General features: G+C 42.0%; 1 protein-coding gene and 1 long non-coding RNA gene across 5 annotated transcripts in view; one reads left to right on the top strand and one right to left on the bottom strand.

Annotated features, from left to right (window-relative positions):
- TADA1 (transcriptional adaptor 1) overlaps positions 1 to 19,620 on the bottom strand; it is a 26,891-nt gene extending 7,271 nt beyond the window's left edge. Inside the window, exons 1-8 of one of the 2 annotated variants that reach the window (XM_025926257.2) lie at positions 19,499 to 19,620; positions 14,006 to 14,097; positions 13,651 to 13,716; positions 9,724 to 9,821; positions 8,073 to 8,282; positions 6,474 to 6,625; positions 3,842 to 4,004; positions 1,702 to 2,924 (exon numbers count right to left, since the gene is read on the bottom strand). In XM_025926257.2, the coding sequence (XP_025782042.1) occupies positions 2,772 to 2,924; positions 3,842 to 4,004; positions 6,474 to 6,625; positions 8,073 to 8,282; positions 9,724 to 9,821; positions 13,651 to 13,716; positions 14,006 to 14,097; positions 19,499 to 19,572 (1,008 nt within the window). In that variant the 5' untranslated portion in view covers positions 19,573 to 19,620 and the 3' untranslated portion in view covers positions 1,702 to 2,771. Of the gene's footprint in view, positions 1 to 1,701; positions 2,925 to 3,841; positions 4,005 to 6,473; positions 6,626 to 8,072; positions 8,283 to 9,723; positions 9,822 to 13,650; positions 13,717 to 14,005; positions 14,098 to 19,498 lie in introns of those variants that run through there. The other variant, XM_086693990.1, reaches the window with a different exon arrangement.
- LOC112863146 (uncharacterized) lies at positions 19,067 to 26,393 on the top strand. Of its 3 annotated transcripts, none has more exons than XR_015246087.1 (4): positions 19,067 to 19,209; positions 19,519 to 20,179; positions 20,932 to 21,023; positions 22,635 to 26,393. It is a non-coding gene; the product is annotated as an uncharacterized LOC112863146 (long non-coding RNA). The 3 variants fall into 3 exon arrangements; XR_015246086.1 differs by lacking the exon at positions 19,067 to 19,209 and adding an exon at positions 19,219 to 19,427; XR_015246088.1 differs by lacking the exon at positions 19,067 to 19,209 and having other exon boundaries at positions 19,527 to 19,641.

Genomic DNA, 26,393 nt, shown 5'->3' with positions numbered 1-26,393 from the left:
AGCCAAAAAATGTGAGGGAACACAAGCATTTATCTAATGGTCAAAGAGTAATCCTTTAGAAGTTTGTGAGGTCCAATTGGGAACCTCAGGCAATGGTGGGGTGTTGGGGGGTGCATGCCGAGGAACGTGTGCTTGGTCACAGCAGAGGATGTTCAAGGTTATAAGAATGTGTGCTAAGCCAGCACTCTGGGTAGAAAGTAAGGTGGGCATTATGAAACTTGGTTTTGCAGTGATAACACCTATATATGAAAGACAATTACTGAAACTCCTGCAGGAAAAATAAGCTTTATTCTAAGTCTGAAATTATCTGGTTTCTTTTAAAAAATTTTTTTTTCAACATTTATTATTGAGAGACAGAGAGACACAGAGCATGAGGAGAGGGGCAGAGAGAGAGGGAGACACAGAATCCTAAGCAGGCTCCAGGCTCCGAGCTGTCAGCCCAGAGCCCGACGCGGGGCTCAAACTCACAAACTGCAAGATCATGACCTGAGCTGAAGTCGGTCGCTTAACCACCTGAGCCACCCAGGTGCCCCTGAAATTATCTGGTTTCTAACAGCGTTTTCCTCATTGACAGTTATTTTTCTAAATGCTTGGGAATAAGCAGTCACAATTTCACTCAGGATCCCACAGTTGGCAACACTGCTGGAGTGGAAGCTAGCCTTTGGCGGGACAGAGGTGTTCAAATCTTTCAAATCCTAAGTATCCCTCTACCTTCAACCCCATCTTTCCACTTTACAAAGTGATTCTTAAGGAAAACTGGCACAGAAAGCAGATTTTCACGTAGGCCGGAAACACGAGGCAAAGGGAGTCCTCTGGCATCCTGTGGTCCCACCAGAGTAGGTGACTGTAGAGGTGAAAGCCAGGGCCGCCCATGGACGCCGCCATTGCGATGGGCGGCAGGACGGGGCTGAGCCTCCCAGCTGCCTCTCCACGTAAGGACTCCATGAAATTTAACACATACTTCGCATTAAGTTCCCGGCATATGGATGGCTCAAAACAAAACCGCTACATTCAGCTAGGTATCAGTCCAAATTCTTCTAAACCTGAAAATTATCTAAAAAAGGACTTTTCAGGGGCGCCTGGGTGGCGCAGTCGGTTAAGCGTCCGACTTCAGCCAGGTCACGATCTCGCGGTCCGTGAGTTCGAGCCCCGCGTCGGGCTCTGGGCTGATGGCTCAGAGCCTGGAGCCTGTTTCCGATTCTGTGTCTCCCTCTCTCTCTGCCCCTCCCCCGTTCATGCTCTGTCTCTCTCTGTCCCAAAAATAAATAAACGTTGAAAAAAAAAAAAATTTAAAAAAAAAAAAAAAAAAAAAGGACTTTTCAGACTTGTGCCAAGAACTGAAACTAAGCTATTTATTTTTTTTCTTTTTGTCTACACATTCCAAAAGGAAAGAAATGACATGATCTCAAGGTTTGTGGGTTCAAGCCCCGTGTCGGGCTCTGTGCTGCCAGTACAGAGCCTGCTTAGGATTCTCTCTCTGCCCCTCCCCTGCTCCTGCTCTCTCTCAAACCTTAAAAAAAAAAAAAAGAAAGAAAGAAAAGCAAGCAATGACATACCTAAGTGGGAACCTGTTTTTTAATCTTTCTCATCTAGTACATCCCTCTAAAAATCTGCTAAGATCTCCTAAAGCAGGGCTTTTCATACCTCAATGGAAGGCAGTATTCCTTATACGTTTACTTTAGTAAACACAGGAAAGGGAAGTTTTCTCCCAAAAGGTTTATTTGTCACATTTAAAGTACAAAACCAAATAGATCCAAATATTGAACCATGTATACATATCTATACATATATTACTTAGGCCTACACAACCCATCTGTACATTCTAATATAGTCACCAACACCTTCTCTTTAGTAAAAAGCATCACCTCTAAAAAAACAAACTTTATTATTAGTAACACTGCCAGATGTAAATTATGTTCACTTTATCATCTGAAAGGAGAGGAACAGATACTTCATAGGAATTAGGGAGTTTCTAAGTATAAATCCAGTATGTTTACGTGGGCTTCTTAAAATATATTCTATAGGAGTAATCAACAGGTGAAACTACCAATAAAAGTCTTTGGGCGTATTAACTGTAAAAGAAACTTAAGTTCTGAGAAGAAACTTTATAAGGTCAATTACATTCCAGAGTTTTTATTTTGGCTTTCAATGCAAAGAAAGGACTTTATCTTGTCTAACAGCACAGCATTTCTAAGTCCTATTTTCTACGGAGTTGTAATGAATTTTTAGGGAGCTACCCAAATCTGTTAAAAAATTAAACCGGTCACTAAAGGAGGTATATGATTTTTAACACTGTGTAGGTTATTTCAACCAAAATGCGAGAGCACAGTTCTTCAGGAGAAAGGCAGAAATTTTAGGCTTGCCAGATACAGAGTATATGCTGTCACTGAACACACAGATGTCCTGCTGATCACGGGGACTAAATTATAACGGCTTCTTTGTTCTAGGATGTCATCTACCTCACATGCAGACCCAAGGATACTAAGCCTCGGATGCCTAAAAACATCATTCCCGGCACAGACTTTTTCTCAGTGCTCACTCCCATAACTGGGAACACATACAGACATACAGAGATATGGGTCATTATCAAAGTCAGATTTGTATGAACGGCTTCACAGTAGCAACGCAAAAGGTACTCAGTGCCACATTTCCACAGGAAAGGCTATATTTACACCACACACTTCAGTCTTGAAATGTGGACCCCCCAAAACATTCAATTCTCAATAACCAATGAATTTGCTGAGGCCCCCCTACCCTCAAGTCACCCGAGTTCAGCAGAGCGAAAGCCCCTCCTTGGCTGCGAGGCGCTGGCGGTGGACTTTGTCTTGTTGCAGCTCTTCGTGATTTGGATGCCAGAGTTTCGTGATGATCCTTTCAATGTTGAGAGCGTATACGGTGTGTGTAGGAATGACTTCCCTGTGTACCTGCGATTAAAACAGTAGCGTGCCTCCCGTTACGCTTCGGTATATCCCTCTTCCCGACACGCACAATTAAAAAGTAAGGTTTAGGGGCGCCTGGGTGGCACAGTCGGTTAAGCGTCCGACTTCAGCCAGGTCACGATCTCGCGGTCCGTGAGTTCGAGCCCCGCGTCAGGCTCTGGGCTGATGGCTCGGAGCCTGGAGCCTGTTTCCGATTCTGTGTCTCCCTCTCTCTCTGCCCCTCCCCCGTTCATGCTCTGTCTCTCTCTGTCCCAAAAATAAATAAAAACTGAAAAAAAAAAAAAAATTTATAAAAAGTAAGGTTTACATCAACGAAACACTCACACGCCAACCTCTAAGCTACAAGCCAGAGCCTAATGAAGCTCCAACTAGAAACAAGAAAACAAAGAAATGACAAGCTTCTGAAATAGGAGCGGGAACAAGAGGATTTCTTTTTTCCCCTTTTCTTTTTCACTGGGCAAGTGGGGGCTGGGAGAGAGGGAAGTTAGGAAGGAGGTGTGGGCCCCGGATTTGAAAAATGAGGGTAGTACTAATGGCTTGAATAACAAACAACAGGGGCACCTGGGTGGCTCAGTGGGTTAAGCGTCCGGCTCTCGATTTCGGCTCAGGTCACGATCTCACAGTTCTGCGGGTCTGAGCCCCACGTTGGGGCTTGGGCATCTCTCTCTCCCCCAACTCCCACACTTGCTCTCATGTACAATGTCTCTCTCTCTCTCTCTCTCTCTCTCTCTCTCAAAATAAGTAAAGTGACTTAAAAAAGATAAATAACAAACAATAAAAACTGAAAACCAAAAAGCCAAGAAGAGGAAAAGCTACTGAATATCTTTGTATCTTTGCAAACTTAAAGAAACTCTGAACCTATCCATAAATCTAGGTAAACCTTAAGGAGCCAAGAGTTTTACCTGCAAAGCTTCAAAAAGGTCATACATGTTGACTGGAGGCAAAGCGGCAGGCAGAGTGTCCCCAGAGCATGCCAGCAGGAGGGCGGCCTGCTGCTCGGCGTCATCAGGGGGCGGGTGAGAGGCCGGGTTATGACCCGCACAAGGAGCAGAAAAGGCTGGAGGACTGAAAACAAGGTATTTTCAAAACATTCCCAATAACTATGAACGAGACAAGCGGATAACGAAAATAGGAATGGGCTTTTAATACATCTCGCAAAAATATCTTAAAAATAATTAAAAACCCAATTAGAAATTACTTTTTAACTAGTATATTACATGAGTGGCCTGTAATTTTAATTTTTAAAGGCAGCCCATCTGGCAGGCTGGAAACAAAATGTAGAGCAACTAAATTTACACTCCTCTCCCCACAATGTTGAAATATTTATTAAGCTCAGGATGCTGGGCCAAAATTGTTTCCTGCCCTTCAAATGCTTCTAGTCGGGAGCGGGGGAGAAAAAAGACCTTAACTAAAGGAGAATGAAATTGAAAAACTGACTTGGGAGAGGAAGACACATGTAACTGGAGACAACAGGATTGAAAAATTACACGCAAGAAGACACAGCGCAGAATAAGCAACAGGCAAAAACGGAGGATGAAGAAAATCCAAATCTTGCCAGTTTCCCAAAACAGGACCCAGATACAGTATCAGCGGGGAAGTCGGGCATAATTGGTGTGTCCCGATACAGTAGGAGATGACCTATACAGTTTCGAAGAACACCCAGAAGGTAAAACAACAGTGAGGAGGCAGCTCAGACGAACGCACAGGCGGGTAGAAGCGTGGGGGTGAGCACCGGACAAAGGCGGCCCTGTTGGGCAAACAAGCAGTGACAGGGAGCCAGTCGCCCTCCAGGGGCAGGCCAGCGGCGAGGGGGCAAGCTCGGGAGGCCTGGCAGGGTCACAGACGCTGCTCTCAGCATTCACCCACTTTGTCGGTTGGGTTTTTCTTCTAGAAAAGGAGGACTTACAAATGAGAACAAATACTCCCACACAGACATGCCTGAATGAGACTGAGAATAGAAATCTTCACATTTGACGATCTAAATATAAATAGTGAACCTAATTTAAGATGGCGCTCTTCGGGACGCCTGGGTGGCTCAGTCGGTTAAGCATCCGACTCTTGGTTTCGGCTCAGGTCACGATCTCATGGTTTGGGAGTTCGAGCCCCCGTGCCAAGGCTCTGCGCTGTCAGTGTGGAGCCTGCTTGGGATTCTGTCTCTCTCCCTCTTGCTCCCTCTCTCTGCCCGCTTCCCTGCTCACGCTCTCCCTCGCCCTCTCTCAAAATAAATAAATAAACTTAAAAAAAAAAAAAAAAAGAGGATGCTCTTCAAAATGAGCCTTGTGTGGGGCGCCTGGGTGGCGCAGTCCGTTAAGCGTCCGACTTCAGCCAGGTCACGATCTCGCGGTCCGTGAGTTCGAGCCCCGCGTCGGGCTCTGGGCTGATGGCTCAGAGCCTGGAGCCTGTTTCCGATTCTGTGTCTCTCTCTCTCTCTGCCCCTCCCCCGTTCATGCTCTGTCTCTCTCTGTCCCAAAAATAAATAAACGTTGAAAAAAAAAAATTTAAAAAAAAAAAAAAAAACAAAAAAACAAAATGAGCCTTGTGAGCCACCTCAAGGTTTTCAGCCATGAAGTAGGCACTGGTACAACCCCTTTCCATGTGGTGTCAACACTCTTGGCCGTGTCCAACTCTCTTCTTGGTTTTCCCACCCTACACTCTTTCCTACCACACCTCCTCCCTTCCTTTCTTGTTAGTTCTTCACTATCATCCCTCCCACCAGGTTCCGGGTCACACTTTTCTCTCTGAACTTGTACCTCCCTGTCATCTCCCTCACCAACCAGCTAACGAGCGCTCAAAGAAACCCAGTCACTTCAGTTACCACAAAGAACATTACATCACTGCTTTTTCTTTCCCAAAGGCTTAAAATTTGGACTACATTATTTGCAGGGAAGGCAGAAAGGAAGTAGAGGGCTGAAAACAGACAACACATGGATGAAAAGGAAGGTAATCCAGGTCATCTCGTAAAGCGAAGACTGAGGACATTAGAAGTCCTGGGAGACCCTCCGTGGAACGTGGACGGAGGAAGCCCAGAGACGGGGGCAGGGACCAGGCTGCACACCAGCATGCCAAGAACAACATGATGACACCCAACACAGGCCACTCTCTCAAGGTAGAGCTACAGAACCTGGAGGAACACCTCCCACCCCTCCTCCCGCCATCAAGATACCCAACCCTGACCCAACAATCATAGGCCGTGCTTCTGACTGAAAGCCCGCCTCCACGACCAAGCAGGTGCTGCCCCTCATGAGCCCTCAGAACTCCTCACCTCGGGGAACCGCTCCAATCCACCTGAGAAAGTGGGCCCGGGGCGCTTGCATAACCACATGCGGCAGCCAAACTCTGCGCCCTCACTTGTGACAAGCGATACCAAACTAATTCACTAGTTATCGTGCAAGGATGCAACTTAAAATAAAACTGCACTGCTCTCAAAGGTACCTTAGACTGACAGAAACACAATTATTTAACAGTGGTCTAACACATAATAGTAGTGTACCAGCTAGAAAGGATGGATGCAAAACCACAAGAAACTTCATGTACCTTTCTATTAAGCTGTTGTAAGCTACTACGCTATTCTTCAGGTATGGCTGTGGGGTTACGTTACTACCAAAGGCATATTTAAAATGACCATCACGTAACCGATAAGCTTTCCTTCTCGACACAACTGATGTCAATATATCTTTAAGGTGATTCTGTAAAAACAAAGAAAAGAAAAAGAACATGAACGCCTGTTTAAGAGCAAATCATAAAACTTCCATTGACCAAAAAATGTTTCCTAGCATTTAGCGGATGGAGACATGAGACAGGCTAGCCTGTGGTGGAACCAAAGTTCACCAAAAGGCCACAGAACCACATCAGAGCAGGAAGGTACGGGAAAGAGAGAGATGCGTTGTTTTTATTTGGTTCTATTTAATAGGTGCTTGCTCTACATGAAATGTATTAAAGTTATTTATGGCTTCTAAATTGACTCCTCTCTCAAAAGAGATTTTCAGACGGTTTTAAATAAAAGTACAAAAATAAATACATAAAATTTCTAAAAGGAGGCAAACTACCCTGAAACCTGGTTTAAAATAGGACAAAAAGTTCCAAGATGTCAGATTTATTGGCTACAATGCCCAATCTACTAGAATCCTGCCATAAAGGAACCATGGCTCTCTCAAAAGTCACATACACAATAGATATATAGGAAATAAGCCAAAAATTAGGTATTCGATACTTCTTTACGAGAGCCGAGTACATAAGGGATAGAAAGTGCCTGTGAAAATAAAAAGAGCTGATCCCAGCCTGCCATTAATAACAGGTGAGGCAGGATCACCTGTTTCAACTATACCAGTAAGATAATCTCGTATCCAGGCCTTCATGATACAATTTGTAATTTCCACACACTGAATTTATTAAATGTGTGTAACTTCATGAGATAGCGATTATAATCTTTGAGGTACATGTGAGGAAACGGGAGGCCCCAAGTACTGAAAGGATTACCCAGTATTACCCGACATATCCGTGCACTATAGAACCCAATGCGTATTTTGGCAAATAACTAAATGAATAAAGTGAATGGATAAATGAGTGGGCTGAGAGAAGGATCCTACTGTTTAGACACCAAGTCTAATGCTCCTTAAATGCTGGGACACAACAAAAGACAGTGATTTTCATCGTTAGGATTCTCAATCTCAATTTTTTTCCTTAAAAACTGTGCCGGTGTTAACAAATTAAACACCAAAACACGCCAAAGTGGTAGGCCATAAGTAGCCTCTCTGAAAAGCTTAGTCTGCTAACTGAAGGCAACTGCATGGACTATGAGGTGTTTCTCCCCTCAAAAGAACACAATTCCGGGGTGCCTGGGTGATTCAGTCGGTTAAGGGTCCGACTCTTGATCTCAGCTCAGGTCTTGATCTCAGGATCATGAGTTCAAGCCCTGCATTGGGCTCCACGTGGGCATGAAGCCTACTTGAAAAAAAAAAAAAAAAAAAAGAGCGAAAAAAAGAAAAAGAGGGAAAAAAAAGAAAACAATTTCAATGACGACAATTCTGACATCGGTAACATTTTGATTCTTTTCTTGCAGTACCAACTTTCAACAACACACACAAGCTCGTTACATTCAACCTGCAAAACTGTTTCTGCCACCAGCAAACCAACCTCCACCGCGTAGACAACAGCTGAGACGGCCTCCTCCGTGACGTTGTCCAACCCGTGCTCGTAAGCTGTCACAATCATTCTCCCTTCAAGCTGACCCCGGGTGGGAAGCATCATTGTGTGGGAACAAAGTTTCAACTCATCATCATCTTGGGGATCCTTTGCCACAAACTGCTGGGCTCCCGAGAGGGGATTTTGAGGCTGGAATCTATGCTATGGGCAAGAAAACTTTTCAAAATGATTCATCACAGTGGCAAGTAAGAAGACACGATATATTGGACTTGGGCTCCCACAAATTAATGCCACCAAAACAATACTACAGGATTTAAAAAAAAAGAAGTCACTCATGCACAAATAATCACAGATTCACACCCATTACATAGCAATAATGAAGACATGAATTAAGGGGAATAATGGTAGTATGCCCAGCAGTTTATTCTATTCAACTGATACCTTGGTGATCACAGAATATACGGCTCTGTGCTAAAAATAACAATTAGGGGAAAGGAGAAGATATAAAACTATTTTCAAACAACTCAGAGCATTCTCAGTATACTTGTAAGTAAGCGGGTTCTGAAAGTAGAAATATATAGTAATACTTAGTTTAAGCTCTAAAAATAAGCGTAGCTAACCAACATAACAGACCTAATAACAGACATTCCAAGAGAATGCCAGATAGTATAAACTATCTTGCTATCATCTTCTACTTACAATTCTCAACACAGAATCTTGCTAAGACATAGTCATTCGAATTATTTAAAATAGTTTTTCTCAAACTTTTTCCACTCCTAAAACCTCTGCCTCCTCTGGTAGACTCTGACAGCCCATCTGTATTCTCCATCATCAGTGGTAGCTCCTGCTTAAGCTCAACATATAAGATTTAATAGCGAAAATGGCTTGTCCCTGTTTGAAGTTTGTATTATAAAAGAAACATTGGTTGTTTTCTCCATTGTCCAAGTATAAAACTGTATTTTTTATCAAATATCCCTTTCTAAACTAAGGTATGCCTCTCTAGAGGTACCGATGCCCTCCATATTGAATAGTATCGATAGAAAACACAGAGCAAAGGTACAAATGAATGTTTGTTGATGTTAATCAATAAAGCTATCAACACCCAGTCAAACCTATAAAAGGAAGACTTTTGGGAAATTGTTCCCCAAATACAAAAGGAAAAAACAATTTATCCTAAAATGTTTGCAAATTTTATAGCCAAATGCCTTCATGACTTCTCTGCTGATTCCGAAAGGCTCAGGGCCTAGCTGGGCATCGCCAGGATCCTGCCAAAGACCTACAGGCCTCCTGGAGCTGTGGAACAGAAGTCTTCAATGTAAGAAACATTCCCGAAAAAGATTTAAGAGGAGAAATAATACAGGCATACTTTTTGAGTCATTAAAAAATCGTTAGGTTCTAATGAAAACATATTAATATTTATGCAGTAACAAACTAGAATTATAAAAATTCAGACACCTGGGACTCACACTCTTTGAAACTCTTGTCAACCTCAAATATAATAACACCTTTCTTCCCCAAATCATGCCCTCCTTTTTTTCAACTCTACTACCAGTATTTTAAGATTTATTTAAAAACTAAAGCCTGTTCCATCACACCAGCACTTAAATCAGTTGTTACCAAGATCTGCTGGAGAACAACCTACGTCAAATTTCTGACGAACAGAAGAAAGCTTTTTCTTTCCCTTTGGTTTTCCAGGTTTAGCTGCAGAACCCCCCGTCCAGGGTAAAGATCCAGCACCCTCTGTAAGACAGAAAAATAACCATAAGAGAAAACAGAGACAGTTGTCAACTGTTGTGTTTGGTTTCATTATAGGCTAAAAAAGTATGGAATGCTCAAGTAATGAAAATAATCAATGCTTAAATTCAGATCTTCTCTATTTCTCCAAGCAAAATTATGAATTCTCTCAAATCACATTTTTTTCTAGCTGTAACCAAAATTATTCCTTTAGGAAGGCAAATTTGTTTTTCATATTTTAAATTAATGTTTATTGGGTGTTTTGTTTGCTTTATTAGTAGCATTATAAGTAGTATTACCAAAGTAGGACAAAATTTTCTAGTTCAAGATGGTGAACTGAGCACATGAATGTATCTCACCTCTATTTCTAGACCCTACTAAAAAAAGGTAATAGCAGAAAGTAAACAGCACACATCCGCAACTGAGATAGAAAGGAAATTGAAACAAGATGAGATGTCAACAAATTTCAACAATGGGCTAAAAAGGTGTTCACTCACATGGAGACACACAGAAGCCATAACCTAGGCTAGGCAAGGTTTGGAAATGAGGTGGAAACAAGTTAACCTGCAGAGCAGAAATCCACAAAGAATCTGGATTTGGAGAAGGTGAGTACAGTGGAAACCAGGGAGGGGTCAGTGAAGCCAAAAACAAGATCAATGGGAGGTCTACATTCGAAAGTCGTCTACACAAACCCCTTCCCCCTCACCACTAGCAGTGGGCTCAGCACAAAACAAAAATGCAGGGTCCGTTATTCAAACATTTAGAATTTCAAGGCAACCACAGTTGAGCACTAAGCCAAGCGTGGGGCCCTTCTGAGTTCACAGGCAGTTCACAGGCCCCGGAGCCAGCCCTGCTCTCTCTCATACATAGCACAGTATTTACAATGGCAGGGGGATGCTGTTGGGGGGTATGGAGGACAAGAGAGTGGAGAACTCTCCTCTAGTTAAACTGGACCAAATTTCTGGGATTTACTAAGGTGGTTGATATGGATGTTGACACCCTAGAGCACAGCTCTCTGCATGCTGGCATGAGGAGCCCCAGTTTAGCTGGCCTCCTGTCAGCTCACTCTACAGCAAAACCCCCACACAACTGTATACTTCATTCTTAAATGTGAATCACCCGACATTTGATGACAATCTATAACAGAATAAGAAAGACCCAGATAAACAAACAGAAAATAGAAGTCCTAGATTAAATAATTCAGGGGCACCTAGGTGGCTCAGTCGGTTGAGCGTCCGACTTCGGCTCAGGTCATGATCTCACAGCTTGTGAGTTCGAGCCCTGCATCGCACTCTGTGCTGACAGCTCGGAGCCTGGAGCCTGCTTCGGATTCTGTGTCTCCCCTCTCTCTGCCCCTCACCTACTCGTGTTCTGTCTCTGTCTCTCTCAAAAATAAATAAACATTAAAACAAATTTTTTTTTAAATAATTCAAGCAACATGGACTTCAAAAATACTTTCTAACTGGTATATTCAGAGAAGTCTGAAAAGACGTGTGTCCATAAAACAAAAAGAAGGTATTATAAAAATTGCTGAATTAAAGAATGCATTGGGCAGAAAGGCTGAAAGAACTGAGGAAATCTCATAAAGCATAAGCCAGATGTCTAAAACCAGTAAACCCAGAAAGAGATTTAAGCTCCAATGAGGAGCTATCAAAGTCCTACCAGAAGAACAAAAAACAAAGTAGTTGTCTTTGAGAAAAGTCTAGAAGTGGGAAGAAGCTTTTCATTATAAGACCTTCTGTATTATTTCTAACCATGAGCACATTTATATATAGTATTAAAGAAAAACAATCAAAGCAATTCAAGCTCATTACAGTACACTTGAAAAAACTACACCCCAAAATTTTTATATGAAAAAAAAAAAAACATCATCTTAGCAAAAACATTATTTCCGTTTTGATGTTTTTTTGAAGAATGAGTTTTTAAAGCTTTGAAAAAAAAAAAATACTCCAAGTTCATCAGTTAAAAAAGGGCTGTTTGGACACTTACCATGATGAGCACTGAGTCATGTAGAGAATTGCTGAATCGCTATATTGTACCCCTGAAACTAAACTCTGTATGTTAACTACACTGGAATTACAAAAAAACAAAAAAAAAAACAAAAAAAACAACCTGTTAGGGAAGTCAAGCTCTTCTCTCCACCGCTTTAAATGTCTCTGGTACATCCAGGTCTCACTGATGAGGTCAGCCAATCTTAGAAGATTCCCAAAGAAACCCACCGCTGCTGGATGGCCCGGATGCTAGGTGATGCCACCGATGTGTGGCCAACACACTCCAGGCAAGGAAGCAAAGCTTGGTGAGTCAGGCCTGACTGACAACCAGGACAGCTTTCCAGCGGCGGACAGGTTTAGGGGTGGATCCAACACTTCCATCCACTGGCTGGGTTATTTCTCTATCAAACCCCCAAAATGTATTTCCTCAAAATGAAATTAACAGTTGCTGGCAACAAAGAGATGATTTGTATTAAAAGTAAAATATAGAAATGTAGTTCTTAGTACTTGCGGGTGGGTTTTCTGTTTTCCTAAGCTAGGTGGGAAAGATGATTTTTAATAGTATTATTGATCGAGTGACCGCTGTGTAACAGACACTTTGCATTCTTTTTAATCCTCACAGCAACTCTTCAGGGTAGGTATTAGCCTCTTTATAGATTAGCAAACCAACTTCAGAGAAAACAAAATGAAAGAAAAAGCAAAACAGAGAGGGAGGCAAACCATAAATACAGAGAAAATATATTTTAAATACAGAGAACAAACTGAGGTTTGCTGGAGGGGAGGTGGGTGGGGGGATGGGTTAGGTGGGGGGATGGGCATTAAGGAGGGCACTTTTTGGGATGAGCACTGGGTGTCATATGTTAAGAGATTAATCACTGGGTTCTACTCCTGAAGCCAAGACTACACTGTATGCTAACTAACTTGAATTTAAAAGAAAGAAAGAAAGAAAGAAAGAAAGAAAGAAAGAAAGAAAGAAAGAAGGAAGGAAGGAAGGAAGGAAGGAAGGAAGGAAAGAAAGAAAGAAAGAAAGAAAGAAAGAAAGAAAGAAAGAAAGAAAGAAAAGGAAAGAAAGAAAACAAAGAAAGATTTTTAATCAATGATCAACACAATCACCACAGGCCCTTTAAAAACAACAACAAAAAATTCAACTTAATCTACAGTAGGCGGTACCTACAAATCTAAGTTTTTAACAACAGTTCAGGATAAGTTTTATTGTGAGGCAAATTGTTTAATGTATTTAATCATTTATTTTTGACTACTTGATTAAAATAAGATGGATGAAAGAAGTACCTTGTACCACTTAAACTCCAAACAATTTGGGATAAAGGGGGTCATTGTTTCTACCTATACCTAATTAGGTTGAAGTGACAGATTTAGCTTCTACCTACCTCCCCAACATGCTGAAGCTCTAACCTTCCAGGTGCTGGTATCTTACTTGAGAATACAACTGAAAGCCCAGGTTCTCACCACATGTTGTGGTTTCCCCTCCACCTAACCCTAACTCACCTTCCCTGCATCTATGGAAACCCTCGTCTAATACCAGCTGCCCTCAAGTTTCTTCACCCTGACTGCCCACCCACTTCCTCACTTGTCTGTCATTTAAGTAATCTAAAATCCAGCTGAGTGGACAGTAAAGACCAAAAGTCAACGTAAGCACAGGGAAATCACCTGCTTTACCCAGGTTCTACAAAACAATCTGCACCTACATGATAAATTTTTTCTTGTGAGCACTTCAAAGAACATGTCGTTTGCACACAACAGACGTGTCTGTTAACGGCAGCTAAAGCCAAGGGCTCTGATGGCTCTGTTGACTGACATCCCTGGACATACTTCCGCTCCCTTACCTGGGGTAGACACCAAAATCTGACAACGCGTAAGAATGGCCAGGAGGAAATCGTTGTGAGAATGGACTGAAAAAGGGAAGATTGTCACAAGTCAAATACAAAATATTTACAACATAAGGAAACCATTATTTGACTCTGGATATCCCCTACCCTGCCATTCTTTACACTTTATTTGAAATATCCATATTATTAAAATAATCTTACACACCATTAAAAACCCCATTTTATTTTTTTAAGTGAAAAGACTTACTGCAAAATTCACTGCAATTTATTATTGCAGTTATTTATTTGCAATTTATTGCAAATCTGGGAAAACTTCAAAATAGTAAAATAACTCCCCAGATAATTATTTTACCATTATCCTGCGTGAGAAGTCTATGAGCTTCAAGGTCAAACTCTTCTTTGCTGATCTTCTGCTTGAACCACAACTTTAAGTTAGCCCAGTATCTGCAGAGACAGAAGCAGTATTAAGAACCAAGGATTTTGCTTCTTTCCCAAGTTTACCTTACCTGCTCCAAAACCCAGGGAAGGAAATTTTGCATTCCCCACCATATGGGCAGAGTTGTGCATCTCCCCCCAAATTTATATGTTGAAGCCCTTGACCCCCAGCACCCAGGACGTTAAAGAGTTGATTAAATTAAAATGACCTCTTTAGGGTGGGCCCTAAACCAATGTGATGGGTGTCCTTAGTAAGAAGACATTAGGACTGTGACACACACACACAGACCAGACAGTAGCTATCTATAAGCCAAAGGCAGAGGCCTCAGAAAAAACAACCCTGCTGAAGGGTGTTGTCAGACTTCCTTGATGTCAGACTTCCAGCGTCCAGAACTATGAGAAAACAAATTTCTATTGTTTAATCCACCCCATCTGTCGTATTTTGTTACCATGGCCCTTGAAAACTAATACACCTAGGAATCAGAATACTGACAGAAGGGGGCGCCTGCCTGGCTCAGTTCGTAGAGCCTGTGACTCTTGATCTCACAGGGCCGCGCGTTCAAGGCCCACGTTGGGTGTGGAACCTACTTAATAAGAAAAAAGAAAAAAAAAAAGAGTATCAACAGAAGAAAAAGGAAGAAAAGTTTTTCCCCAAAAGGGACTGACAGGTTGTCACATAATTGGATTCACAAGTCCTTTAGCCAAAACCACAGCTGTACCCTTCCTTCCTCACTGCTGCCTTTCTAAAAGACCTATCCTCCAGAATCTTACATTTAATATTTATATTTTAAAAGTATTATTATTGGGGCGCCTGGGTGGCTCAGTCGGTTAAGCGGCTGACTTCGGCTCAGGTCATGATCTCACGGTCCGTGAGTTCGAGCCCCGCGTCGGGCTCTGTGCTGACAGCTCAGAGCCTGGAGCCTGCTTCGGATTCTGTGTCTCCCTCTCTCTCTGACCCTCCCCCATTCATGCTCTGTCTCTCTGTCTCAAAGATAAATAAACGTTAAAAAAAAAAAAAAATTAAAAAAAAAATAAAAGCATTATTATTAAAAGTATTAACTTTTAAATATTAATTTCAAATACACTAATTTTCCAATTATTAACTACAGTTAATAATACTGTATTGTATATTTGAAAGTTGCTAAGAGTAGATCTTAAAAGTTCTCATAAATAAAAAAGTTCTCACAAGAATTTTTATATGTCGTGACAGATGTTAACTAGACTTACTGTGGTGATCATTTTGCAATATATACATGTATTGAATAACTGTTGTATACCTGAAACCAATATAATGTTATATGTCAATCATACCCCAATAAAAAAAAAAAAGATTTATATTTTAAGAAGTATATGTGTTTTATGGGTTGGGAAGTGGTCATTAAGACTGATCCTGGTAACCTCTTTCCTTTCATTTTTTTTTTTTTTAATTTTTTTTTTCAACGTTTATTTATTTTTGGGACAGAGAGAGACAGAGCATGAATGGGGGAGGGGCAGAGAGAGAGGGAGACACAGAATCGGAAACAGGCTCCAGGCTCTGAGCCATCAGCCCAGAGCCCGACGCGGGGCTCGAACTCACGGACCGCGAGATCGTGACCTGGCTGAAGTCGGACGCTTAACCGACTGCGCCACCCAGGCGCCCCTCTTTCCTTTCAGATGATCTCAAGTTTTAATCTAACTGGCTGAAGTAATGAGTTTCTAAAACACCTCACCACAATGAAAATACCGTGGATATGAGAAACTTAGTGGTTTGTAAAGTGAAAACCAACCACTAATCATAAAAATCACTAGTTACCTGGCAGGAAAAAACACAATGATTTGATCCCTTTATACCTTAACAACAGTATTAGAGATAGGAGTAAAATATGACTTTTCACATCCACAGCCCTTGATTCAGTGCTGAAAGAAGCTGCTCTTTGTTCATGAAACAATTAAAAATTACTCAGGACACGTCTTACAATCAGTTTCAATTCACACTTAGCTACTTTCTAATGCTAATTTGAGTTCCTAACAGAGGAAAAAAAAGAAAAAAGATTTCTAAAGAAGACGGTCTGATGCTCTCACTGCCTTATATCCTCGCAGGTCCTCTCCTGTACACAGATTAGCTTCAATTCACCTTAGTATGTAACTCTGTATGTAACTGGCTATGTGTGCACATCACTGCAAGCAAAGCTTTGGGTTCACACGCATTTTTTTTTCCCCCAGGAGAAAACCTATAGCTTTAACGGGGTCAACGTTGCCCAAGACCCATTTCACTCAATAGCAAAATATGTTTAGTTTTAGAGCTTGGCATGACTTTTCACCTGATATTCACACACTCGTTAGTCAATAATAACTTCCCAACAATGGACACTTAAATGTTTTGGTTTTTTGTTTTTTTTTTTAAGGACGCAGGAACCATTATGAAATGAAATAAAGCTCCACAGGAAAAAAAAAGTATTTTCCCGTCCCATTCTATCCAACAAAAGAGGGCAGTGACATGAGACAGCTTCATTATTTAAAAGCCCTGGGCCACTATTTTATAAGAAAGGTGCAAATATATCCACATTTTGAGGGTGAACTTATTCCAGAAGTAAAACAAGACTCTACCAGGAAGTTCTACCAACACGATGCTACCTATCTCCTCTAATGGCAAACTTTCCAGCCGTACCCCTTCCAAGATTCAGAAGACCTGCTCCCCAATCCTGGTGCCTATGTTAACTTGCCATATAACCATGGACAAATGACTGCTTCCCTCAACAGAACTGAAAACAAAGTTAGTTAACCTCTATGAAGGTGAGGATGATGGGTGACAAGTTTAAGTGGGTCAGACTAGCAAGCACTGGGGACACCTGCAGTAAACTAAAGAACATATGATCAAGTCACCAAAAAATTCAACACCTATTTAAACCAGACACTCTCTTGGGTACTATACAAAGGAAATTAGCTAGCAAAGGCCATGTCTTTTCTAGAAGCTGGTGTGGGCATGCAACCTAACATAAGAGACATTCGGTCCCTAGATAAATTGAACACAACGCTTATCTGGGGTCCTTATACACTTTCTCTGTTTTACCTACCACCAAGGACCATGTTTAAATGGTCAGGTTATATATAAACCAAAGCATACTACTCATGAAGAAATATGAGAAATTACTGGATGGCAACATTACAGAGTATTAAACCAAGAGGCACTTTTTAAGGAGCAGGAGAAAAAGACAATGAAAGAATGGAAAAACAAATGCAAAACAACACTGTACCACTGACTACTCATGGCACAAAAGCATATTTTGATTACATTGTTAGTGGAGATTTACGCTACAGATACGTCAAATTTAGCTTTACCATCTGTATTTGACCGACATCTGAGAGCCAGCATTGGCCTTTATAGGACAAATAGGGAATACTAACTTCAAATTTCTGGCAAACCTGTGTGGTAAGTGTGGGATCATAGAAGTCACCATCACATCTAATCAGTAAATTATACACACAAGCCAGGTCTTTCAGATTTATTATAGTACGGAAACACTCACTTTCAGATATTCGTGAGCATCCTAGACGTAACAGAGTAAACGTCAACTGTGCTTAAAAATGTAAATTTTAGCCGTCAGTATTACAAAAGTAACAAACTGTGGTAATTAATGGTGAAAACTGTTAATTTTGCCTATTAAAGTAACTAATAATTTCCAATTAATTAAATAAGCAAAGAAATAGACTGACAGCAAACATGACTATTAAAACATAATTTTAGGTAGGGGCGCCTGGGTGGCTCAGTCAGTCAAGTGTCCGACTTCAGCTCAGGTCATGATCTCATGGTTCGAGAGTTTGAGCCCTGCATTGGGCTCTGTGCTGACAGCTCAGAGCCTGGAGCCTGCCTGTTTCAGATTCTGTGTCTACCTCTCTCTCTCTGCCCCTCTCCTGTTCACTCGCTCGCTCGCTCTCTCTCTCTCTCACAAAAATAAATTAAAATTAAAAAAAAATTTTTTTAAACATATTTTTAGGTAGAACATTTTATCTTTGGGAGTCAATCAATGTTCACAAAAAATTAAATAATTATGCCAAAACAATAATTTTAATTCTAGCATTTGTAGAAATTTGATTTATTGACGTTCATAAAACAAACTTTAAGAATTATATTTTGTTTTTAGTTATTCTGTTTAGGCCATGAGTGTTTCAAGAAGTCTTACATGGGAATTCTGCATATCTTGCTAGGATAAAAAGCAGAATGTCAACTCCACTACCCCAAAATTTCACAAGAAGGAAAAACTCCACAAAAATCACGTATGACATCCAAGTAACTTCAATCTAGTCATACTAAAGAATATAAAGAAAAAGATGAGAAGAAACCTTGCCCCGCCAGCAACATGATATTTAAGTGAGCATCTACCGAGTAAGCAAATGTGTGGAATATCACAGAAGTCATCTAGCAGCAACCACATAGGCATTAGAATTCTAAACATTTAAAATTTGCTACTTATATCTTTGGAAAATAAAATTATAATAATGATTAATGTTCTGAAATTTTCCAACTCGTTCTTGTGTGTCAGAAATATATTATCTGGCTTCAGCCTTGGCTGAATTATTGATTTTACATCCCGCCATTCAGCATCTGACCTCTGATTGTTTACTCGGTCCCCTGCTATAACCTAGGTCTGGCTGGGCGCTTGTTCCTTTGGAACCCCTTGTAGGGTATCAGAGCCAGGAATCAAGACACTAGGGGTCTAGTGACTTTTGAAGAGTTACGTAACCTCTCTAGATCTCAGTCGTCTCATCTATCAAATGGGAATAATAATTGTATCTACCTCACATCTCTGTTGTGAGGCTTAGATGAAATGGTACCTTGAGAGTGCTTAAAAGGTGTTCAATTAATGTCCACTACCGCGATCGTCACTATAACTGCAGCGATGTTCGGTGACTTATCTTAAACGTAGGGTCTATCCACCTTCCGAAACTACTCTCAATGCTCTTTCTTAAACGCAGTGTCTACGCATCACCCGACCTCAATAAACTTCCGCCTCCAGGAAGCCCTCCAGGGTCCGGCCGCCGCGCGCGCGGTGCCCACTCCAGCCGGGGCGCGTCGGGCTCCGGGTCACTCGGCCCGGGGCAGGCCTCACGCGAACCGAACTGAGAGGGGCCTGCAACCGTTCGGTAGGCCCTTAGGCGTGGAACGCGCCTCTCCCGCCCCACCCAGAGCAGAGAGCCCCGGGCGAATGCGCCCGCCCGAGTCCCGAGGGAGCCAGGGAGGCCGGCCAGTCCAGCTGAGCGAGTCCGGGTTCCGCACCCGGAGCCGGCCGAGAAACCCAGAGGCCCCGCCACCCGCGACGCGAGGCGACACAGGCCTCGGAGCGGCGGGAGGCGTCTCCAGGGTGGGTCGGCAGCCCGAAGCCTGAGGAGGAGCGGCGCGGAGACCCGGAGGCTGCGCCAGGACAGCTCTTACTGTTTCACGTTGTCCCCTAGGGCCTCGCTCAAGTTCTTCTTGGCCGCCTCCAGCTCGCTCACAAAGGTCGCCATTGCTCCCCACGTCTCAGCCCGACCGCAGACCGCTCTGCCACAGTGACCAACAACCGAAAAACCAATTCGGTGAGAGCCTCGGCGCAGGAAGCTCAGTCCGCCCCCGTCTGTCCCGCCCCTAATCGCACAGCAGAAGTTTGTTTGGTTTTCGGCTCCGCCCGCCTTTCTGAAGAGAAAGTGAGGAGGCAAATTCGCTGTTTTCTCAGTCCTCCTCCTCCCGCCCCCTCGAGTCACGTGACCCATTTGGTCCGGCCTTTCCGCACCCGACTTCAACACTTGGCCACAGGAGCCAGCTGCGGCACCTGCCGGGGTGTTGTATCACAGTACCTTCAGTTTGTTACCGGCTGGGCAATATTTTCAATTCTTTTTAAACGTTTATTCATTTCTGAGAGACAGAGAAAGAGAGCAAGCAGGGGTGGGGCAGAGAGAGAGGGAGACACAGAACCTGAAACAGGCTCTAGGCTCCGGAGCTGTCAGCACAGAGATGATGACCTGAGCCTAAGTCGGATGCTTAACCCACTGAGCCACCCAGGCACCGGTGGGCAATTTCTGAATTCCGCTCTTTGTCCTTCCACCTGGATGAGTTTCTTCCTCCTCAGGTCAAAAAGTAAATGCAGTATCAGTTTTGTTCTCTTTCTTCGCCTTATTTTTCGCCAAGCACTCATCATTTAATATGCCACTTAATAGGTTGTTCTTGTTAATTCTCTGCCTCGTCCAGCTAAAATGTAAATTCCATGTGGAAAGGATTTGTGTTTTATTCGGTGCTGTTTTCCCCAGTTCCTAGAGCAGTGCCTGGCTCTCAATAAATATTTGCTGAATAAATGAAGTAATCGTGAGAAATAAGGAAAATAAACACAGAAGGATAGAGAAAAAAGAAAGAAAAAGTGTTTACCACCTCCAGACAAACTTAACTGATAGACATTTCTCCCCCACCTGCCACACTTCCCATAATTTATAATCTTGGTCTATCTTCAACTGTGCATCTTGGTGGGGGGGGGGGTTTAAACTTAACATAATTATATAAATATTATCCTCTGGCATTATAGTGTCTTTATAATCATAATTTTAATGACAGCTTGTTAAACACCCCCCACAAAAAGAATGTACACAATAACTTGTTTCCTAACTGTTAGCCTGATTGTTTCCATTTTTTTCTCTATTAAAAGCCTTACTGTAACACACAATGCATAAAGCTTGTCTTCATTTAGGATTATTACTTTAGAATAGAGCCCCATGAATAGACTTACTGGTTTAAACGGTAGGGATATTTATAAGAGTCTTGGTGTGTATCGTCAAATTGCCTCACAAAGATTGAAAATAATCCTAATTGCTTTTAAATCTTGTGTGATTACCCGACAGAGGCCCCTTCAAGCTTATTCGTTTGTTCAGCAAATACTATTATGTATCTGGAACTCTGTTGTGGGCTGGATTTACGAAGATGAACGTGGCAGGTAAAGTCTTACTATCTGTGTTAGAAAACTCCAGAGAAATTTTGACTTTTAAAAAGTAGCTGTCCACTTCCACTTTTTCTTGGCTACCCCCTGTAGACTGAGTAGAAAACCAACCTCAAATTAGGTTAGCAAATGCTTTATTCATGGTGTTACTGAGGACTGGAGCCCAGGAAACATTCTTCCCAATTGCTCTGAAGACCTGCTTGGAAGCTTGTTATATATTATGTATGCAAATTATATACAGAAAATTATTATATATTCAAAAGGGGCAACAGGTATATGTGCTTGCAAGCAGTTCCAATACTTATGTGTCACAAGGTATAATTTGTTGTAATTATAAAAAGGAAGGTTTACTGATTTCCACACAGACGTGAGGAAGACCCTTAAGTCACCTTAATATATGTTTCTATCGTATCTGATTATTTAAAAATATTGCTTGCATGCCTCTGCTTAGCCTGATTTTCGGCTCTTCCTATTCTTGATTTTTCCCTGAGAAGGTCACAGAGGCTGACCTCAGTCACCTTTTGCAGTTCGAGTGCATACCACTGAGTATTGAACAAATTTCAGGCTCTTTAAACTGGCATTCGCATTTTCTTACGAGCTGGACTCTGCCTATCTGTCCAACCCGCGTACATTCGGGCCTGTCCCCACTACCCCTTAGAACGCTCTTGCATTCCGGTTACTTGACTTTCTATAACAAACCATATCACTCAGTCCCTTTACACATATCTCTCCCTCTGCTGGGTTTGACACCCGTGGGTGGCTACCTACATTTCTTGCAAACAGGTCCAAACATAGGTAAGTACCTGTCAAAGGGCCAATTCAGCAGCACCAGACATGGGCACAAGGAAATGTTTAGGTATATCTTCCAGGAACAGTCCCTGTTTCTCACCTCTATCGCTACTTATCCCCTAAGAAAAATATGACATTCATCTCTTTACATCTATCCTTGTTAACACCCTAAGTGGATGCATCTAGTTCAGTGAAATACTCCTTTCTCCCTCATCACTTTATACACCTATTAGCACCAATTTCAGTATAATTATTCCGTTAAATGTCCATTGAAACTGTAGTGCTAGACTATATAACATACACAGAAATCTGACCAAACAGTGTGCTTAATAGAAATAAATATGCAAACCACTTGTAATTTGGTGATTTAAAGAACCTAATTCTAAATCTTCTTTTAGTGATAGCAATAGTTACACAATGCATGCTACATGCAGACAACTATTAAATAGCTTCAGAGAGGGGCGCCTGGGTGGCTTGGTCAGTTAAGCGTCCAACTTTGGCTCAAGTCATGATCTCATGGTCTGTGAGTTCGAGCCCCACGTCGGGCTCTGTGCTGACAGCTCAGCGCCTGGAGCCTGCTTTAGATTCTGATTCTCCCTCTCTCTCTCTGCCCCTCCTCTGCTCACGCTCTGTCTGTCTGTCTGTCTCTCTCTCTCAAAGGTTGATAGTATTATTTATATATCGCCTCTTTTTATGCGACTTCTTTCAACATGTAATTATATAAATCATAAATATATGAGTATATAAATATAATTGTGTACAAATATAATACAAAGGAAAGCCCTGAAAAAAATTTATTTTCATACCAATTTTTTTTAGGTGTCTATGAAAGTCTGGCCCCTGCTTGCTGAATTCTTCCAAAAGCACTGGATTTTTGTCAATAGGATTGGATGTTGCTGGAGTTGTGAGATGTCTCAGCTCTGGAGATTATGTTATTACTGTCATTCTCCCTCCCAGGTACCATATTTAGGATTTTTAGACCTATTTATAAACCACTGACTCCTTGTTTACACTGGCTGGTGCCTACCGCAGAAGAAATACTTGTTGACTGACTTTCTTAGTCCATTCATTAAAATTGGCTTATTAACCTTCTTCCCAGAGCACTGCCAGCAAATGTGTGAGCTCTTCCATTTCAGGCATCAGCAGCTCTGCTTTACTGGAAGGACTCTTACAGTTCAGCTTTAAAATAGTATTGATAATATTTTAGTTGCCCTGTTGAATTTACCATTATAACATTCACTATCATTTGTAATACTTACTATGTGGGCTATGCATTTATATACAGTTATACACAATGGTACATAGGGGCTCACACTCAATATATGTGTCTGTCAGAACAAAATACTTTAGAAAATTCTATATAGTATTCTTCCTAATCCATATCTATATTGATGTACAGAGTTGAATATAGTTAAAGGTTATAGACTAGTGGGGCACCTGGGTGGCTCAGTCGGTTAAGTGTCCAGCTCTCGATTTCAGTTCAGGTCTTGATCTCAGGGTTGTAAGTTCAAGCCCTGCATTGGGCTCCATACTGGGCATGAAGCCTACTTAAGTAAAAAAAAAAAAAAAAAAAAAAAGATTATAGACAAGATTATATTAGGCCTGAGTTAAATTTATGGCTAAAAACAATTAGAGAGGCAGGTCACTCTGACACCACATGTATTTATTTTATGTCTGCCAAAAGGAGGTGAAGAGATTCTTAATCTTTTTTTATGCCATGGACTTCATTAGCAGTCTGGTGAAGGCTTTGCAGCCCTTCTCAGAGTAATCTTTCTAAATGCATGAACTACATAGAGGGTTACATTTTAAACAGTTTCATTGGAACACAATTCTATCCTTGGGTCCCAGCTTCAACCCCTCTGAAGCTCTATGGGTACTTAGTTTCCTCAGGCTGCTACAACAAAATATCATAGACTAGGTGGTTTAAACAGAAATTTATTTTCTCACAGTTCTGGAAGCCAGCAAATTTGGTTTCTTGTGAGGGTTCTGTTCCTGGCTTGTAGATGACCATCATCTTTTTGTATCTTCACGTGGCCTTTCGTGTGTGTGTGTGCGTGCGTGCACACACTCGTGCGTGGGTAGGGAGGGAGAGAGCACATCTCTGGTGTCTCTGTCTCTGCTTGTAAGGACACTAATCCTATTGGATTAGGGTCCTACCCTTATATCCTCACTTAACCTTAATTACTTCCTTAGAGGCCCCATCCCCAAACACAACCACACTGGGAGTTAGGGCTTCAACATATGAATCTGGGGGCAGGGGGCGGGGTAACAAACGTTCAGTTCAAAATAGTACTACAGGAAGTTAACAATGGTTCCCATGTCCATTCTCAGAAGCTCTCGGAGATTAAAGTTTGAGGACTCTGAGAAATGGAAGAATTTAGAATCTAGGGATTCTAGTAGATGAAAGCTACCTAAGCAACCCCAAGAATACTGAAAAGTAAATGCTGTTTTTACATGTGTTTTGATACTATCATGGTTGTAACTTAACTTGATCAAAGCATTTTTGCTGGAGTTAGTCTGAGAATAGTCTCAGAATTTAGGGGACAGAATAAAGAAGTATGATCTATAATATAGATGGACAATGATTAAGAACCAGTCTGGGGCACCTGGGTGGCTCAGTCGGTTAAGCGTCTGACTTCGGCTCAGGTCATGATCTCACGGTTCGTGGGTTCAAGCCCCGCTTTGGGCTCTGCGCTGACAGCTTGGAGCCTGGAGCCGGCTTCAGACTCTATGTCCCCCCTTTTCTCTGCCCCACCCCTGCTTGTGCTCTCTGTCTTTCAAAAATGAATAAACATTAAAAAAAATTTTTTAATAGATAAAAATTAAGAACCAGTCAACTGTACAATACTTATACATTATAAAAGTCACCTGGGTGACTCAGTTGGTTAAGCGTCCGACTCTTGATTTTGTGGCTCAGGTCATGATCTCAAGGTTCGTGAGATCCAGTCCCACCTCTGCACTGATGATACAGAGCCTGCTTGGGATTCTCTCTCTCCCTCTCTCTCTCTCTGCCCCTCCCACTCATTCTCTCTCTCTCAAAATAAATAAATAAACTTTAAAAACCCTTTGAAATGTAAATAATTCTACAAACATTACCTAGTCTAGTTTTGAAAATCTATTTTTAAAAGTACCCTATAACAATTTCTCCAGTTAGGGAAGTATGAGTAAAAATACAAGTATTGTAAAACACTAAAAGAAGATTTAGAATTAGGACAATCAGAGAGCCCTTCTGTGGCTCAGTAGGTAGAGCAGAGGACTGTAGGTGTGATGGCTAGAGGTAGGACAATCAGAAGAGAATAGAGACCCAGTAGAGCTTACTATTCAGCTAAAAGGGCAGAATAGGGGCCAGAGCTGGACCATAGACTAGCTTCTGAGGACACAGAGGGGCGGTCAACCTTGGGCATAGCCCCTAAGATCTCCCTGGGATATTTCTATGCCCTGAAGGGAATCTCACAAGCAGCTCTTCATTCTTTTGCTGTTTCTCACTCTGAGAGCCTGACAGTAAGACCCCTTTGGTTCTGTGATGATAGTAAAAACACTACAGACTGTAATGAGACAGCAGATAGCTCTGAGAGCTCCCATTAGGGATGAAGGATATCAGAGGTATTTGTGGGGCCATCCTGTAAACTGTCTCAAGCACAAATTCTTAACCTGCATATGTTGGAAAACAACCCCTTCAAACCTCTGTAAGCAGCTAGCCAAACTGAAATTTGGAAAACTTGGCCGAAACCTTTGGCCACTACTCAGAATGTGAGTAAGACCTTCTCCAGGGTGCTAAAAAATATTTTTGTGTAGTGATGGAGGTCAAGCATTGGAGGGATCTTTGGCACTTGGGGCAGGTGGAGATTCCAAACGGACATACTGGCCCTGGAGTTGCACATGACATCCAGACTGTGCTGCGTGGAGACTAGACTCCACACCTCACCGTCTGGAAAGAGGGAAAGCCCCAAGTGCTGATCCAGAAAAACACACCGCTGTCTGCAGTTGTCCCGAAAAGCCTGGCCTCAGGAAAGAACTTGATAAGTAAATTTTTAGATCTGGCCAGTGCTTATTGTTTGAAATCCAGGAGGTGCTTTGCTGCTACAGCTGCAGTCCGATCCACCTGCTGAAGTCCCAAGTTCACTATCGTCGTCAGAAGCATTAAGCCTGCTGGGAGGAAACCAGCATCTCCTCCAAAGTAAGGAGCTCGGTCTTGTATACCTTTTGTTAGCTTTATGCCTCATTTCTTTAAAATTTTGTGTTGCTTTTGTAAAGACATCTTTTTCATCTGTTCCCCTATTATATTATCTAATTTGTTTTGTTCATGTAACGGAACGCAAGGAAGGCAACATTGCATAGGGTTCAAAGTGCAAGCTTTAGAGCCAGGCCGCCTGAGGTTTGAATCCTGGCTGTTCCTATTCTAGCTCTAGGAGCCTAGGAATTGCCTAATCACTCTGCCTCCGTTTCCACACCTAAAGGTGGGCACAGTATTCGTACTTACCTCAGGGTCGTTGTAAGAATTAAACTGTACTGTGTAAAAATACGTGAAAGCCCTTGACACAGTAGCAGACACGTAATAAAAGCATGTGATAGCTGTTA

The sequence above is a fragment of the Puma concolor genome, chromosome E4 (assembly GCF_028749965.1).
Source record: "Puma concolor isolate L17-30 chromosome E4, mPumCon1.1.hap2, whole genome shotgun sequence".
In the NCBI taxonomy this organism is placed as follows: domain Eukaryota; kingdom Metazoa; phylum Chordata; class Mammalia; order Carnivora; family Felidae; genus Puma; species Puma concolor.
The sequence above is the reverse complement of the archived record's forward strand: the minus strand, read 5'-3'. Positions and strand labels throughout refer to the sequence as shown.